The following is a 17,706-nucleotide window of genomic DNA, read 5'->3' as shown; positions in this document are numbered from 1 at the left end:
GGCATATGTTTGGGATCTTCTCGCTATTGTATCTAACTTTCCATTGTCAACAAAGCTCGTGGTTCAGGCCTGCCGTTCAGTGACTTAATTCATTAGTCTACGGACTACTCGTGATTTTCAATAATGCCCACCTATTGAGAGTAATTTCGTTGTATGGTGTTCTTATTATGGGACAAATGCAGTTTTGGTCCTCAATATTTGGCACTTATGCAATTTTTGTCTTTAAAGTTTCCGCAAAAACAAATCTAGTTCCATATTTTTGGTACACGGTGCAATTTTAGTGCTTAAAGTTTCGTCAATAACAAATATGGTCCCCCAATGTTACAAATTTGAACCATATTTAAAACAGTTAGCGATTTTTTTTTTCAAATATTGGTGGAATTAGTCAGGTGTAATCCATGTTTGTTGAATTAAGCTTCTTTTTTTTTTTTTTGAAAAAAAAAGAGCAAAATAATGAGTAACCTTGAACAATAAGAACAACTCATGCGATGGCATGTTAGCAACTAATCAGTCAAGAAAATGTTAATCTATCGAAAAAATTAACTATTACAAATTTTAGCTTGGGGTCAATTGGGATAGAGAGTGAAAACATAGTGTGGATCGATGAATTGGGTGTTCCAATTAGTTTTAGTTTTTTAGATTAGAATTTTCTTTTTTTTTACTAGTTAATTAGTCAATACGTCTGTTATTAGTCATTGTTATTTGAAATTAGCTATGATTTTGCTTTCTTATTTGAAATTCAATTTAATGGAAACATGACTGAACGTGTCACTAATTGTAAAAAATTCTTCAAATGTCCTAAATTTGCTTTAAATTGGACAAAATGAAGTATAGATTTGCTCTTGCCAAAACATTAGAGACCAAAATTGCACATGTACTAAATATTGAATACAACATTTACTTTTTATCAAAATTTGAAGGACTAAATATTGGGAACTAAAATTACACATTTTTCTATCCACCATTCTGTTATCTCTCCGAGCTTCCGAAAAGTAAAAATAAAAACCAGTTACAACTTGATTGTTTTTGTTTTTTAGTGTCAAGTAAGGAAACAGCATCTCAGGTACACGGGGTGGAAGACTTGTCCTGGATGGGAACTACGTAGGGCCTCAGCCTAATGACAATGGACTGGACCCCCCCCCCCCCAAAAGCACTTCTCAGAAAACCGTCCAATGCATATGCACATTCTTGATGCATCCACAGCAGCTTATGAATTAGTACTAGTATTTGTTTCGACTACTTTGCCGAGTATCCACGTGAGTTAGTAGCATCTGTTTCTGCCTGCGTCAGTTGCTTCTCGATGGAGGATTATAATTCTGCAGATTGCAAATAGGGTTTTGTAGACTCAAAATTCAGGGCACCACAAAAAGGAAAAAAGAATAAAGAAAAAAGGGAGCAGCTTATGTAAGTCAGAAATTTCATTTTATGCTTCACTATGATCAGAGCCTTCTTCGGTACCACGACCACTTAAATGTGTTCCTCAAGGTTTTTTGCCTTCTTCGCATTTCTTTAGTTCATCACTTCATAGGACACTCGAGAAAATTATCCGGTTTTCACTTCATATTTGATGATAAATAGAGACCTAAACCTCAATGGTTATAAAAGGGTTTGGCTAAAATGGAGAGCTTAATTGTAAAAGTATCTAAATATAGAATTACAATAAATGTGTGGGTACGTGTATTCAGAATTTATCTTGAAGGAGCATCTCTGAATTTATCATGTGGTATTTTGAAGGAGCTAGCTCGAGTTTGGCGGATTGAGAAAAGATTCGATGAATTTAACCTTTCATTAAATTGGATTGAGTTTGGGCCTAAATATTAGGCTCAAATTAAATATGAGTTGAGTTTGGGTCTTATTAGACTTAAACCACATATAATCTCAATCCTTTAATTTGCATATATATAATACTAATATTTTTATACTTATGAATTATGTGTGAAAGTATATTAATATATATATATATAAGAAATATTATATATACAAAATTATGTCATAAGATTCTGAAGGACAAAATTTAGTATGAGCAAGTTGAGAACCTTTGCAATTGTATTGACTATTGATCATGTTTTATTACTATTTTTCACGTGCTTTGAACTAATCGGATATATTGTTGTTAGAAAATTCTTGGTTTAAATGATCTGTTACTAGTTCATGTATAGTTTCAATGTTGTAGTTTTGTGGATGTTAAATTAGTTTCAGAACTTGATAGTTATAATAATTATAATAAGGAAATTATGGAGTAAGAGATGAATTTGGATTAAATCGGAATTAGATTCACAGCTCGAATATTTTGTGAGTAAAGTATGAGTTTTGTGACGCCCCGAAAAGTATGAGAGTGAGAACTCGGAAATTTTCTAATTTTCTAGGGTTTATTTTATTTAATCGCCCGCCTTTTCTACATTTTCTTTATTAGAAAAATTCCCCAGATAAAGTTTATGAGCAAAGATAGTTTTAAAATGATTTTTCTAGTATTGGTTAGTTTTGAGAAATTAAGAGCGTATTTTGGACGTGGGACCCGCAAGTGCGGTAAATGCATTATATTTTTGACAACTTGTTGAAAATTTGTATTAAGTGATATTATTTTACAAGGTGTTAAGATATTTATATTGGAGAGACAAAAAGATAAGTTTTAAACCTAAAGGTGACAAGTGTCACCATAAGATTTAGTCTTGAGTTTGACTACTATTCATAACTTTACCATTTAATTGAAATTGACCAAAAATCTCTTCATTTTGCAAGCTTCTTGGCCGAATTTTTTGAGGAGGAGAAACAAGAAGAAAGCCTTCAACTCCAACTCCATTTCTTGCTCAATCTTGTGAATCAACCGTTAAACTTTCAAATTCCTCCACAAAAATCACTTGTTTAGGAAGATTGAAGGTAGTGGTGGAGTAATTAGAGAAGGCAAAGGACTAAGCCATCAACTTTCTTGATATTTCAAGGTTCATGTCTAGCAATCCTTTCTTTGTTCTTGATTATGCTAAATTAGTGACTTGTGATGGCTAAAGAGATGGTTTGATGGATTATATCTTGAGTTGTGGTTGACTTGATGAAGTTTTATAATTTTTGGGGATTTTTCTGTTTTAATATGAACATGGTTGTGTGGTTATATATGATGATTGGAAATGATGTTTAAGGACTCTATGAGGTGGAAAAAGTGGTCAATTGCAATCAATTTCTGTTTTGGAAGAAATTTCAGAAAATTAGGTTTTGTGAAGGAACATTCTGCCCGAATTTATAGCTCCTAGTTAGAGGCCGAATTGGCCTTGGCTTAAAACATGAAAGTTGTAGGGAATGATATTTTAGAGGTGCCTACAAAATTTCAGGTCAATCGGAGTAGTGTAGAATGAGAAAAGTTGAAATTACTATTGCTGTTCTGGTTTTACCCGAATGTAAGAATTGCGCCTGTAATTGGTTGTTTTGGCTGGAATTGCTTCCGAATTGGTTGTTGAGGTCTTCTGATGAAATTTAGCCCTGTTTCTTAGCTTTCAGCTGGTTTTGGAATTTCTGGATTTGGACTTGGAGAGCCTGAGTTATGATGTTTCCGCTAGAATACGTTCTGTGAATCTGTTTTTGTGATTCTGGTATAGTATCTTGCATTTTTGACCTGGTTACACTCGAAACTGGGTTGAGTGACCTTCTGTAATATTGTAGCCCTATCTCTTAGCTTCGAAACGGTGTATCTTGCACCTTCATCCGACCATCGTAGTACCTTTGGTGCCATTACCGCAAAATGACGTCAAAACTGTTTTTCTGGTTTTGAGCTTAACTTTCATTTCCGGACTTTTCCCTAGCTTGACTTGTACTAGTACTACTTGGAGCTTACTGAATGGCTATTGGATGAACTTGTTGTTGTGTGTGTACCTTTGGGACTGGCTGAGGAAATAATGAAGCCATGATGGCTGGAAAAGTTAACAAATTCAGGGGAAGTGCTGTCCGAACTTTGAAGGGATTTGTTTGCATTGAGTTTGTGATCTAAGACTTGGATTTGGGCAAGGCAATGTTATATGCTGGATGATTTCTGAGCCGTGGAGGTGAGTGACCCTAAACTATTTCCAAAGTACTTGTGAAATGTTTCTTGCATTATGTACTCGATTGCATATCATGCGTGCTTGCATGTGAGTTCATGACATGATTTGGCTTCAATGAGTTCTGGAAAAGTCTTGTGCTGGACACCAACGTCTCCACTCTGTTTATGGTTCATGTTCATGTTTATCTGGAGCTCAAGAAGGGGCTCTCTCTTAATGTTAATGTTAATGTTAAATGATCTATTTGAGCGTTGGGTGTTCAAGTGCTATGATTTCCCTGACTCACGAGAGCACTAAACGAACATTTGATCTCTGAATCATGACATCATCGAAATGATCGAAATGCAACATTGTGAAATATATTTGTTTAAGGATTTTACTGGTTACTCGCTGAGCTTCTAACTCACCCCAAAAATATTTTATTCCCCTCCACAGGGCTCAAAGCGAAGGAAGGTCTTGTTGCGCTTATTCACATGTCTGGATGGCCTATATCTTGTACAGTTTGGATTTGGAATCATTTTATGTATAGTTGGGAATTATTTCCGCTTTGCTTTTGACATGTAATTATTGGAGAATTTGATGTAATATTTGATATTTATATTGTAATTCATTTGAGAATTGTAATGAACGACTGAGTCCCGGCGAGAGTTGGGCAGGCGGCCCGCCGAACCCTCTGGTTCGCCTTAGGGGGAGGTGGGGCTGTCACAAGTTTCACATTTATCAACTCAAATCTCATAACTCGAAAATCAAAAGTGATATTAATTATATGAATCGAGTTTGAACTTGTTAAAATCTGACTCATATGGACCGATTAACTAGCTTACTTAAATATCTTCTCGATGGCTAACTAACCAAAGGCAAGTATGATGTACTCGTGGCATGCCTTTGATATAAATTGATGCTTTCAGTGAATGTTTGAAACAATTTTAAATAGTAGAGCTCAATGCTAATCAGAATATAGAAATACGAGGCTTGTAGTCCAAAGGATAATACTCCGAAATTAGGATTAAACAAAGGGCCTGGTGGGTCGCCAAGATCCCAATCACAAAGTAGCATCTTCCTAAAGAAAAAAAAAAAAGCCATCCATTGGAACTCGATTCCCACCCCCCACGCCCACTTCTCAAACGCCTGGAGGCTCTCCCTTCCTCATACTGCCCCTATATAAGTTAACCAACTCAGCCAACGGTCTCTCTCCAATTATTTCTCCAAATACCCCGCACACGCTCTCCCACGCACACACTCGCCCACGCCCACAAATTGCACACACTCACCTTCGAAAATATAAAATTACGCGGTTTCTCACATTTGGTTCCTTTTTCCTCTCCTCTGCTGCTCTTTCGTTTCTCGTCTTTTTCTTCCCTCTCGTCGTCTCTGTCCCTCTGTCGTTCGTACACCATTTCATGGTGATTTGAGAGGGAAGACGACAGGAAAAAGATAAATTATATGTTTGTGGAAGGTTAAGTTCCCAGGGCATTGTTTCTTGCCTTGCCTGCCGTTGCCGAGCTGCTGGATAAAAGTAGAATAGACAAGATAACTGACAAAAAAACAACGAGACGAAGAGACGACGTGCATTGTTGAGAAAAATATCTTCCCCGGTAATGGATACATTGGACGCTATCTTGTTAGGTGCAAGCAAAGCTTGCTGTAGTCCGCTCGCCATTTTTATTCAGATCCAGGTACATATATGCTTCTTTCACTGCTCTGTTTTCTGTTTTTTTAGGAGAATTGAGCAAAATGTTATAGAAAAGGCGGTAAATGCTGTGTGGATTTGATTTTGTTTTGCATTGTTTAAGGCCTAGATCTGAGGAATGGATTTGGATTTTGTCGGATATCAGACGCTCAGAAGACTATACTACCACAAATCTTTTTCATGATTGTTGAGTGGGAAATTTGTTAATGTTCTTTTGTTTTTTGGTGGAGTTTGGATTTCGTTTTCCCATTTCTTTCTGTTGGCCTAGACCAAATGTATGGAGAGCTTTTGTGGTGAGTGTTGGATGGATCTGGGGAGCTTGATTTCATTAAAGGCCGCTGTAGCATTTATTGTTTCTCTATCGTGAAGAATGATGAATACCTATATCTCTGAATTTAGGATTTTCTTCCGGGTTGAATCCACAACATGTGAGCCAATTTTATGCAGATGATGCAGCTCTAAAATTCTAGAGGTGGTGAATTTTACTCCTGGAGAAAAGAGGGGGAACAAAAGATAATTTACAGATTGTGTTATCAGTTAGGGCCTTTTCTCCTTGGTTTAAGCTTTTCTGAAGCTGACTAAGTAAATGTACTCGTTGAAATCTATTTAAAAAGTGCAAGTGCGTTTACTTTGAAGATTTGGGCAGCCAAAAGCAGTTTAGAAAAGCAGGACAGGTGGCTGCTCAGTAGAATCAGCTTTTTGCAGCTTAAGGGCAACACCTAAAAACAGCTTTTTGCCCTAATATAGATTATAATCAACTTGCTTCAACCTATATCAGGGAACATGTTCTTTTTGAAATCATGCTTGGGAGGTAAGCAGACAGTTCCTTTTAGTTTCTGTGAAGAGAGATTTCATTCCTCTGCAGAAGATTAGGGAAGAGAGTGCTGTTAAGAACTACAGAGAGAGAGAGAGGATACTATGGCCCCATTTGGAGTTTGGACATGGAGCTTTTGAAGCAGAAACAAACAGAAAATGTGAAGGAAAATTTTTAGTCTTCCATTTTGTCTCTTAATAATTGCAATTGTGGTTACAGAACTTACATTAGGTTTTTTTTTTTTCTATTATTGTATGGAAATTGGAAGGATGAAGAGAAAATGATCTTGACAACTTCTAATCATGATCCGTCTTTCATCAAAAGTACAAATTAAGAATATTATTGCTTGGAACATCTTTAGCTAGAGTAGATTTCAAGTTTACAAACTGAGCCAATGGTACTGACTTAACTTGGAAAAGATATAAATAAGATAAAATTCTCAAAATCACACTTGTTTTTTTTTTTTGGGTGTCTATTTGTATGATTCCCTTCCTTTTTTCTTTCTGAAGGCTTATGATGGGGTTTAACAGTCTTATTAACAGTCTTATTGTTTTTAACTCTTGAAGTGCCTTTCTAACTGATAAAAAAAAAGAAGAAGAAGCAGAGATCTTCAGGGGTTTAAAATGTTTTTCGTTTGCATTTTGTGAGATTCTTGACAGTAGAAATATTGGATTGAAGAGTGCTTGATGACTTTTTTTTCTTACAATTTATGTTTCACCTTCTTTTGTTGTTTTTTATCTAGGGAATGCTCTCAAACTGTTATTTCTTTTATGAATTGTATTATATATGACATTGTGAGGCTTGTATTCATGCTGCAGGGATATTTTATCTGCTTAATTCTTGCTCTTGGATGGTCTGGTGCTGCTTATGTCAGGTACAATAATGGGGAATGGGATCTTGTACTAAATTAGTTACAGTTTATGATCCATTTCCTCTACTCTGGCTTATAAAAGTTCACTTCAATCTTAACATATTTCTATGACATTTCCTTTTCTACTATAGAAGCAGAGAAATAAGACGGATGGCTGAGAGAATGAGAACTGGCAACAGTTTTGCATTTCTCTGTAGTGATATTAATGAGCTCGAGCATTCAAATCAGATCCATTTGCCTCGAGTGTCAGTTATCATGCCTTTGAAGGGCTTTGGAGAGCATAATCTACACAATTGGAGATCTCAGGTGAAAAAGAAAAAGATCATGTGGCAGCTAGTAGTTCTTGTTAATTTTGGTTTAAATTTTGAACTTTTGCAGCAAATGTTTTCCTTTAAAGAGTTAGAAAGTGCGAGAGTTTCTTGGCCTGATCAAATATATCCCCTTGACAACAATGCAGATTACATCTCTTTATGGTGGCCCACTGGAGTTTCTTTTTGTTGTTGAAAGTACAGAAGACCCAGCTTACCATGCTGTGTCTCGACTTTTGGCTGATTACAAGGTACAAATTGGTTTCTGTTTAGTTCAGTCATTGCAATCAACTATCACATGTCCAGGGCATCTATAACATGGTACTGTATTCTTGTTGCTTTGAGTTGTATGTCTTGACCCCTCTTACTTCTCGTTGTTTTTTATTTTCCTGATTTGTTTTCTGAATGTCTTTAATGGGAATAAATCTTTTTTCATTTAGTGCCTGGAAGCAGCTTCAAAGATGTCCTATATGGCCGCAAGATACTATCTGGAACATTAAGTAAACAAAGGAATAAAAGAAAATGAAAATCATAATACATAGACTTCATCTGTGTGTGTGTGTTTCTAGGATAAACATTTCTGGTTGAGCTTTTGTTTGTGGTTGCTATGTTGCTCATATCTCAATTTGCATATACTATTTTTGGTTCTGTATGCATGGGTTTGTACCCTACTTGGTTGAAAATTAAGAAAGTTATTACCTGAAAGGTTGTACTCTTTACATGAAGTATGGTGTCATGCATATCAGCCATTGATACATGCCCTTATCATGCAAGTCTGCGTTCTTATCTTCCTTCTTGCTTGTCCTTTCTTTGTCCTGCTTCACTAAATGATTCCCAGGATGATCTTGAGGCAAAGATTATTGTTGCTGGTTTGTCGACAACCTGCAGTCAGAAAATTCACAATCAATTGGTATGTTTTTAGATTTTTAATCTTATGTTCTTCATTCTTTTGACAGGGCACAGTTATACATTAAATGTGGAATCATTAGTTCTTTATAAAAAAAAAAAACTATGGTGCCAGATTTCTTTTTGAAGTCTGATTAAACACTATTTTCTAATGTTAGCATGATTGACCTTTTGATTGGATAATTTTTAAATGTAAATTAGGAAAAAAAAAACTTCAAAAAAGGAAAATTAACTTGTGGACTCCTCTACAGATGATTTAAGGTCCATGCAAAGGCTGGATACAGGCCTTTTTTACTGCTGAATTATGTAATTGGTGGTTATACCATCTATGATAAATACATTCTATTGGTTTGTGGTTTCATTTAAAGCTTGGTGCTTTGCAGGTTGGTGTGGAGAAAATGCATAAAGACAGTAAATATGTACTATTTTTAGATGATGATGTTAGGTTACATCCTGGATCTATTGGTGCACTTACTGTAGAAATGGAAAAGAACCCTGAGGTTAAGCGATCTCCATAAATTTTTCCATTGATTAGTGTTGATGTTATTCCTGTTTATTAATATGTTTTTACTTGTATCATGACTCTACCCGTTTTATTCTTCAGATTTTTATTCAAACTGGATATCCACTCGATTTGCCATCTGGAAGTTTGGGAAGTTACTGCATCTATGAATATCACATGGTATGGTGTCTTTTCATGCTTTTATTTTTGTCTGCTGGGCTCTTTAAGGGTGGAGCCTCCAAATGATATCAGTAGTTCCATCCTAAGCTCTACTCACTATAATGTCTACTTTAGAACGCAGAGGGTAGAAAAGGGTAGCACACTGGGAAAGTGTAAAGGGAATTCTAATTCCGCAAGGGAGTCTTAAATATTGGGTACTGCAGTGCGGGGGACAATTATATGACTCCTAGGCTGGTCTTGTGAGGACAACATACGATAGAATTTTTTAAATTTACCAAAGCAGAGAAAGATCTTTACATCCCTGCATTCTATATTAGTGTAGCATTTCCTATGCTAGTCTTTCGTGGGAAAGGTTTCGGGTTATTGGGGCTCATTATTTTAGTGTTTGCTTTCTTAGTGAATGGCCATGGTACTAGTGGGATTGTTCTACAACATTTTCATACTATTGCTCTTTGATCATTATCAATTGGAAAGGTTTCCAAATTTGAAAAGTGAAACACTTTTCATGGAGTTGCAACTTATGGTAACTGTAAATTGAAAAGAGTTCTTTGCACCCGTACTTGAAAAGTCCATACATCCTTATATTTGCTTCCTGTAATCAAGTACTTTTCTGGAAATGATGTCTGATGGTAGCTTAAGATTTTGAGTGGCTTTCTATATGCTATACACCTTATGTTTTCTTTGTTATTATAATCTTTGTTAATGTCTGAACTTGTTCTCTTTTTCCAAAGCCCTGTTCAATGGGATTTGCTACTGGTGGAAGAACATTCTTTTTGTGGGGAGGATGCATGATGGTAATCCTTTTCCCCAACTATCAGCTTTCTGATACGCACATCTGGAATTTAATTTTTCTTCTAATAAGTTGAGTTTTCAATTTCCTTCTTTATTTCAGATGCATGCAGATGACTTTAGAACCAATAAGCATGGTGTTGTTTCGGAGCTTCTAGATGGGGGCTACTCAGATGACATGACTCTTGCTGCTATAGCTGGTAATTTCTTTTATAGTGGTTAAACTGTATCACTGATTGTGTGGCTGGTAGTTGTATATATATCTGGATTTTCCACTTCTAGGGATTATATGTACTTAAAGCCGGGCATGCTAACTCTATGAAATTTCATGAAGTGTTGATGCAAATGAAATTTTCTTGTTCCATAGTTCTTGAAGAATTTAAATGTTTTTGGGCATTTGATATCTGCATTCTTGTCATTACATGCTGCCCTGCTCGTCTAATTTCCTGACTCTTACTTTGTGGTTGTTAATAGATCCCTTTATCAATTCATGATCTTCCATAAATTACAGAAACCAATGTGCTTGTTCATACCTGAATTTGTACTTACAGAACCTTGAAACTTTTGCTTCTAAACTATACAGGGAATTAGCTATTCTAGAATTTACAGAATGTGGACCTTAGCTGAATGCTGTAATAAAGTTAGCTTTAGTACTTGTCTTGGATATCTAGGTTTTCCTTCTAACTGTGGTCCGTTTTGTTTCAGGAGCTCATAAGAGGCTCATCACATCACCACCAGTTGCTGTGTTTCCTCATCCTCTTGCTAGTGACCTTAGCTTTTCAAGGTTGGTAGATATGGTTGGAACTTTTCTTGAACATTTTAAGTAAACTCAAGGATTTTTTAATGTTTGAAGGTACTGGAATTATCTGAGGAAACAAACTTTTGTTTTGGAGTCATACACAACAAAGGTTAACTGGATAATGAATCGTGCATTATTTTCTTCCCACTGCTATCTCTCTTGGGGCTTTGTAGCACCATATTTTATGGCTGGGATTCATGTTGCAGCAGCTTTAAGATGTTATTACAAAGGTTATTCATCTGAAGATGCAGCCTTTACATCTACAGGTGAGCAATTTAATTCACTTTAACCATCAGGGCTGATTATCAGTGATTCCTCTTATTGGATATTTTGATGTTTCTGAAGATAAGAATTCAATCTGGAAAAACTGAGAGTAATGCCAAAAGTTGTTACTTAAACTAAGCACTGTCCACTTACTTTTTGAACTTCTACTCTGTCTATGGCATCCTTAAAGGCAGTGCTTGTTTTGTCCAGGGTTGCTACTTGCTAGCTGCCTTACCATATGCACAACTCTGGAACTCCTTTCCATGTGGAACTTGACCAGGATTGAAGTTCACCTATGCAACTTCTTGTCTCCTGAGGCACCTCAGCTGTCTCTTGCTACGTACAACTGGTTTCTTGTAAGTTTAGCTCAACAAACTCGTGATGCATCCTCTTCATTGATTGTCTAACCCTTGGCATTTAGAGTGCAATTCATAATTCATCCTAAGATTGCTATAGAAGTTGGTATAAAAAGGGAAAAAAAAGTATAAACAACATTACAAACTTGATCTTTGTTTTATTCTTAAGCAAAGAACTTTTTATAAATGGTGAATCAATTTAAGTACCAAGTGATCTTAGGGTTGGAAATACACCAAGAGTCTTTTTTTTTTATTTTTATCATAATGGAGCTGGTCAAAACTCATGAGTGAGGACACTTCCTGAAAAGTTTTGTGACCATAAGATCACAAATTAGCCCCTTACCTTGTTCATTTGACGTTTGGCGATCAGGTATTTTGTGCTCTGCTGGTGGATAATTTTCTCTATCCGATTTCAGCAGTGAGATCACATTTTTGTCAGTCTATCAACTGGTCTGGCATCCGATATCATTTGAAGAATGGGAAGATAAGCAAGGTGTGTCTTAATAAGTATCATCGTGCTCTCAGATTGTATTTTGTTAAAATATTGCTCTTATCTGGAATGGAAAATTTATTTGAAAATATTTTAAAGTATGTCATCGTGGTTGATAAGACAGAGTGAAACAGAATCTATAGAAACAATTTCTGTTGGAGAAATTAAGAGGTGGACACTCTGTCATACAGTTTTCCCCATTAACAATTTGTTTCATTTAATTTATTGAAACTATATTTGCTGTTACAAGTACAAGAATTTAAACACACACACACACATACATAAATAAATATATATATACACACACACACACACACACACATATATATATATATATGAATGTTTGCATGCCTGTGCATGCATTTGCATTACTTTTTATGCATTTCAAAACTGCGCTAGTGATTTGATAAATTTATATTGCGTTTTGCTTATTCTTTTCTGGTAAGTAGCGTTCATTTCCGGCTATGACTGGATTGAGGTAGCATTCTGCGATACTTATTCAATTTCCTTATGTTGGAGCTAGATTCTGGGAGTGATTACTTCATCCTGAGTTTAATTTCCAGTCCTGCAGAACCTTTTTTTTTTTTTTTTTTTGGTGAAAGTGTTGTGAACATCTTCCCCGACCGCATTCTGCTTACACGGACAAATTCTTTTCTAAATTCTGATATTGTAACATTGTTTGGCTTCATTTCGTATCATTGCTTGCCCCTAAGGGCATATCACTTTTGTTAGCTATATTACCTTCGAATATGCAGAATATAATGTATGGCTTTCCCCTTCCCTCTCTCCACCTCTTTGCCTATTGTACAGATTGACAGACCCAAGGGAAAGGGTCCAAAATTTACGGATTTGGGAGGAAAGCGTTTGTATGGGAAGAAAGGTATTCAGCCCACTGCTTCTCTTCTTTATTCTTTGTCCAGAAATCTGGCACAGTGGCGCCAGCCCAAGAAGTATGATGTATAGGAAGAGCCTTTAGCAACTAGAAGTAATTCTTTGTTCCCGGTTCTGATAGCCCACAGTGGACATTGGGGATCATCATTTTTCGCCTGATTATGGACGAGATCAACGAGTATAGATTAAGCGGTAGTTTTTTGGTTGGTTGTCTATATTGATTTATTAAATCGATTGATTCTTGGGGGGCCAAGTTGGCCCATTTTTTGTAATTGTATTGATCGTTGCTGTAATTTAATGAGAATATTTCCCCATTCATGCAAGAAAAGTTATTAGAACTTTTATTCTTTGTGCTCCTTTTTCTCCTTTTTCGTTGCTGATCTTCACCCAAGAATCCCAGATTCACTGTTGCCACTCGGTAGACAATGTGAAACTTTATGGATGTTAATGAACCTCCTTAGTAGTCCCTGCATCATGCACTTTCAATTTGCAATAACTGTTGAGATCTATAGCAGAAGCCAAAAACATTTAAAAACATAATTACTTCTCCGGAAGATTGTTCGTCTGAACATTGGGTTCAATTTCTGCAATCTGTTCCTTTTGACTTTATTCTCTTTCCAATTGGTATACTGTAATTCTAGAGCTCCAAATTCAGTAATCAGAACTTAGAAGCCGCTGTAGTGTCAAGTATCTGTTCACCGTCTGAAGCTACGGCATTACTTTTTGAATCTTGATTATTGAGAAATTATTAATACAGATCCAGTCATGCTTAAAATGATCTTGAAAGGCATTAGTTGGATAGCAGCAGCAGAAAAATGGGAAACAATGCGAAGGCACAACATAATGAAAGCAAGAAGATTATCACAACCAGAAAATGCCTCATATGGGCAGATAAGCCTAGGATTACTTGTTTATCGTTAGACAAATGTTAGTTTTGCAGATCTCCAATGTAAAAGTCTTCCATCATGTCGAATACTCGGGTAGCATGCTGTGGCCTGCCAAGACAATATTGTAGTTTGTTTGAGCTCTAAAGCCGGAGAAGTAAAGCAACAAGTATTGCACAAATTTCAGAAACAAGGTAAGATCACAGAAGCAAATCAGCAACTAACCAAAAGAGATAAAGGGCAATAAGCCAAGGAAGTGAAAAACAATTATGGACCAAATGAATTCACACAAAGAACACTTTTACTGAATTTAATTCTTTATAGACAAAAAACGAGGGAGAATAGGCAATGTTGATTCTCCCATTTTCTGCAGTCGTGGTGCAGGCAATTATGTTTTCACTTTTCAAGGTTGATTATGACAAAGGAAACGTTTTCCATACTCAAAGACTTACCCATAGAAGCCTTCCGTTGAGTCATCACCTGCATGTGCGAGGATGGCATCACCACCGGGGTGTTCTTCTACATACGAGGTAACATCATAAACCTATCAAACCAGAAAATGCAAAGGTTTAATCAGAGATCAGCTGTCTTATTAATCTCTTCTGCATAAGGCAGAATTCTCTACTTCCAGGAGCTGTTATGATAATCTGAAGTGAACCTTATCTTTAATGATGATCCAACAGTCTGCCCGCTTGTTATGCAATGAAACTTCAGCTTTAGAGTATGTCTTATAAGCCTGAATAGAAGCAATGGATAGAAGAAACAAAAAGTCAATAAGAGAGTAAGAAATGGACAAGGAACATAATAATGGAACACTACAAGCAATCCACCTAAGGTAGATGACTCGGTTATCAGCTCCCTTCAGATAATGCTTCCCAAAGCAAGGTGGAAAAGCATGCTAAATTAAGCACAGACTGTGGTACTTTTAAAGTGAACTGTTGTCCCGTATAGATGTAATTTGTAGAGTCACTCATACATTACATCCTCTAGCAACATTCAGTGTGTCGAGGTTTCAAACAAGAAACTTTGATAAGGTCATCCTGATATGAACGTGTAATATTTGTATTTGTCAATCTGAAAGGATTCTGGTCAACGGAATAAGCAGCAATGCCTTGATTTCGTTGGAGCGACACTTAACATGCTCACACCTCCAGTTAATTTGCATCAACTACTACACTTTTATCTTGCCCTTTGTCCAACTTAAACAATGACTGAAGAATACCCTAGCAATATTTTCTCTTGACAGCAAAGCTACGCAAAAAACCAATACGATTCTATGCTTTATTCTACACAAAACAAACAAGCAACTCAAATCAAGCAGAAGAGCTGAGGCAAGAAATTAATCAACCAGATAGAGTCTCGATAGTACCTTGGAATTGGCATTTGAATGTACCTGTTTCCCTTGATCTGCATTGTACAGATTCCAACCATGAATGGACAAGAGATTAAATTCGCGTTTACTCTATTCCATCACCAGATTCAAATCACAAAACATAATAAACACATGGGACAAATAAGTACCACCACATTTTCGCAGCCGAGGGATGACAAGCAACAAACCCAATAAGAAGCTCAAAACCAAAGTTATTACCGCAATATCCATTCCCCAACTTCTATAGCTCAATATGAAGCCTCCAAGTAGAGCGAAAAAGTTCGAGATAGAGCACAGAATTCTAAGTGATGAAATAATTAGACATTAATATAATCCAGAGATAAAGCAGCATAACAGATATGAGAAACCATTTCAATGGAGTGCAATTAGATAGCTACACAGCTTGGGTGAATGACTGAGAAAGTGTGAAAAACTAATAAAAGGAACGTCAAGAGGGGGCTGACCTGTATTGCAGTTGGGTGGAGTATTTTAATCGGTTAGTTGATTTTCCGGCGAGTTTTCCGCAGTAGAGTTGCCGGCGAGTAATGGCCGAGGCCCAGTTGCAAGTTGAGAGAGTTCAGTGGAAGAAAAAGGCTGCTGGTACTGCGCGGTGCGCCCGCGTTCCAGACAGTCACGTGCGGGTTTGGGGTTGAAAGAGGGTAGCACACGGGTCGAGATTCAGGAGTTGGAGTTGTGGACAGCGGGCTGGCATTTCTTTCTTTTCTTTTTTAATTAATAACTAATTAGAGGTGTTTGGTAAATAGGTTTCAACTTTCAAGTCAAGACTTGGGTTTCAATTTCAATTAAATTCGTATGGAATGTTTGTGTAACGTCAATCAATTAATTATTAAAAAGAAAAGTAGAGTTTTATTTATTTATTGTATCTTGTCACTATCGTACAATTTATTTAGGGATAATTGCAGAAACCTCCCCTGAGGTTTCTAACACTTGCACTAACCTCCCCTATGGTTTGAAAAATTGCACTTACCTCCCCTGAACTTACTAATTCTTTGCAAATTCAGTCCAAATGATTAAAATATTATTTTAGGAAGTGAAATTAGAATTTTGTACCAGATTTGCCCTTGTGCTACATGTCCAATTAATGACAAAGTACTACAAATCAATTAACAATTAATAAACTTTAAAGTGTAAATACAAATCTACAATAAATTAATTGTTAATTGATTTGTACAAAGATTTGTATGTTAAACTACACCCTTTAAAGTTTATTAATCGTTAATTGATTTGTAGTACTTTGTTATTCATTAGACATGTAGCACAAAGGACAAATCTGGTACAAAATTATAATTTCACTCCCTAAAACAATATTTTAATCATTTGGACTGAATTTGCAAAGGATTAGTAAGTTCAGGGAGGTCACTGCAATTTTTCAAACCATAGGGAAGGTCAGTGCAAGTGTCAGAAACCTAGGGAGATTTCTGCAACTATCCCATTTATTTAATATATCTTGTTAGTATTATACAGTTTTTATAACTCGATATCGTTATTCGTTAATGATTTCTACAGCGAAAGTAACTGTTAAATTTGAATTAGACGACCCTAGAGTGGTTATCAATACTTCAATTTCTTCTTGTTTTTAGACCTATTGGCATTGTAAACTTAAAAAAAAAAAAAAAAGAAGTCCCGCGTCAACTTATGGAGGCGTGGTGCAATAATCACTGTACCGAAAAATTAGTTTACTTTTTAGGTCAAGAAATTATTGAGGAAAAGTATCAACTCTAGAGATGATAAGATAAAAACTACAAAAGAAAACTAACTCGGAACTCCTACAGAAAAAAAAAAAAAAAATCAAACGTTTGACATTTTATCATTACTAATTCAATTCAGAACTTTCGTTTGCGATATGTATGCTTTTTTGGGTTTTCATTGTTGAAAAAATTCTCCCGGTGAGCCAACACTAAATTAGACCATGTTTCATTTGGGCTTAATAGTCCTACCCAGAAGAGCATAATCCCATTGTTGAAAAAAAAATGTTAAAAAATGAGATGAAGATGATACAGCATCGTGCGTTAAAACTTAAAGGGGTAGCCAGAATCCCATCTTCATAAAAAGGATAATGATCGGATTTTCTAAGGTGGCGTTTGGTTCGCACATCGGAGTCGGATTCGAATTCGGAATCGGATATCTTGGGTTTGGAATGAGGTCATTCATTCCAATACATTTGTTTGGTTCAAGTACCTAGAATGTGTATCATTACTATAGTTGATGTTTGGTTCGTCGGCTCTTTCGGAATGGAATATAATAAATATATTATAAACCACATCGTAAATGATAGTCATTGGCTCTTTGTAAATGGGATATAAGAAATTTTCACTAATTAAATATATTAGTATAAAAGTATTAGTAAATTTAGTATAACTAATTAATAATTTCTATTAGTAAACATGTATAATTATTAGTATAATTGATAATATCAATTTTATTACATAAATTAATATACATTATATAATACATATAATTAATAATAATATTATTATAAGTTTGTAACTAATTAAATTAAATATTATATATAAAATTAAATATAAATATACAAATGTTATGATA

General features: G+C 35.7%; 2 protein-coding genes across 3 annotated transcripts; one reads left to right on the top strand and one right to left on the bottom strand.

Moving 5' to 3' along the window:
- Positions 1 to 5,217: 5,217 nt before the first annotated feature.
- Positions 5,218 to 13,229, top strand: LOC113697138 (uncharacterized). Its single transcript, XM_027216615.2, has 14 exons — positions 5,218 to 5,701; positions 7,348 to 7,403; positions 7,532 to 7,706; positions 7,858 to 7,959; positions 8,547 to 8,618; positions 8,998 to 9,114; positions 9,219 to 9,296; positions 10,028 to 10,090; positions 10,189 to 10,285; positions 10,791 to 10,869; positions 10,939 to 11,150; positions 11,359 to 11,504; positions 11,875 to 11,997; positions 12,805 to 13,229. The coding sequence occupies exons 1-14, from the start codon at positions 5,624 to 5,626 to the stop codon at positions 12,955 to 12,957; spliced, it is 1,551 nt and encodes a 516-aa protein (XP_027072416.1). The 5' UTR covers positions 5,218 to 5,623; the 3' UTR covers positions 12,958 to 13,229.
- A 422-nt stretch (positions 13,230 to 13,651) lies between these two features.
- LOC113697137 (cytochrome B5-like protein) lies at positions 13,652 to 15,851 on the bottom strand. 2 transcript variants are annotated; one of them, XM_027216614.2, is made up of 6 exons: positions 15,606 to 15,851; positions 15,361 to 15,442; positions 15,139 to 15,231; positions 14,428 to 14,505; positions 14,222 to 14,313; positions 13,652 to 13,880 (listed from the first exon to the last, which is right to left on the bottom strand). In XM_027216614.2, the coding sequence occupies exons 2-6, from the start codon at positions 15,370 to 15,372 to the stop codon at positions 13,814 to 13,816; spliced, it is 342 nt and encodes a 113-aa protein (XP_027072415.1). In that variant the 5' UTR covers positions 15,373 to 15,442; positions 15,606 to 15,851; the 3' UTR covers positions 13,652 to 13,813. The 2 variants fall into 2 exon arrangements, with proteins under 2 accessions (XP_027072415.1, XP_027072413.1); XM_027216612.2 differs by having other exon boundaries at positions 15,139 to 15,176; positions 15,291 to 15,442; positions 15,606 to 15,850.
- Positions 15,852 to 17,706: the final 1,855 nt, after the last annotated feature.

This window comes from Coffea arabica, chromosome 6e (assembly GCF_036785885.1).
Source record: "Coffea arabica cultivar ET-39 chromosome 6e, Coffea Arabica ET-39 HiFi, whole genome shotgun sequence".
In the NCBI taxonomy this organism is placed as follows: Eukaryota; Viridiplantae; Streptophyta; class Magnoliopsida; order Gentianales; family Rubiaceae; genus Coffea; species Coffea arabica.
The sequence above is the reverse complement of the archived record's forward strand: the minus strand, read 5'-3'. Positions and strand labels throughout refer to the sequence as shown.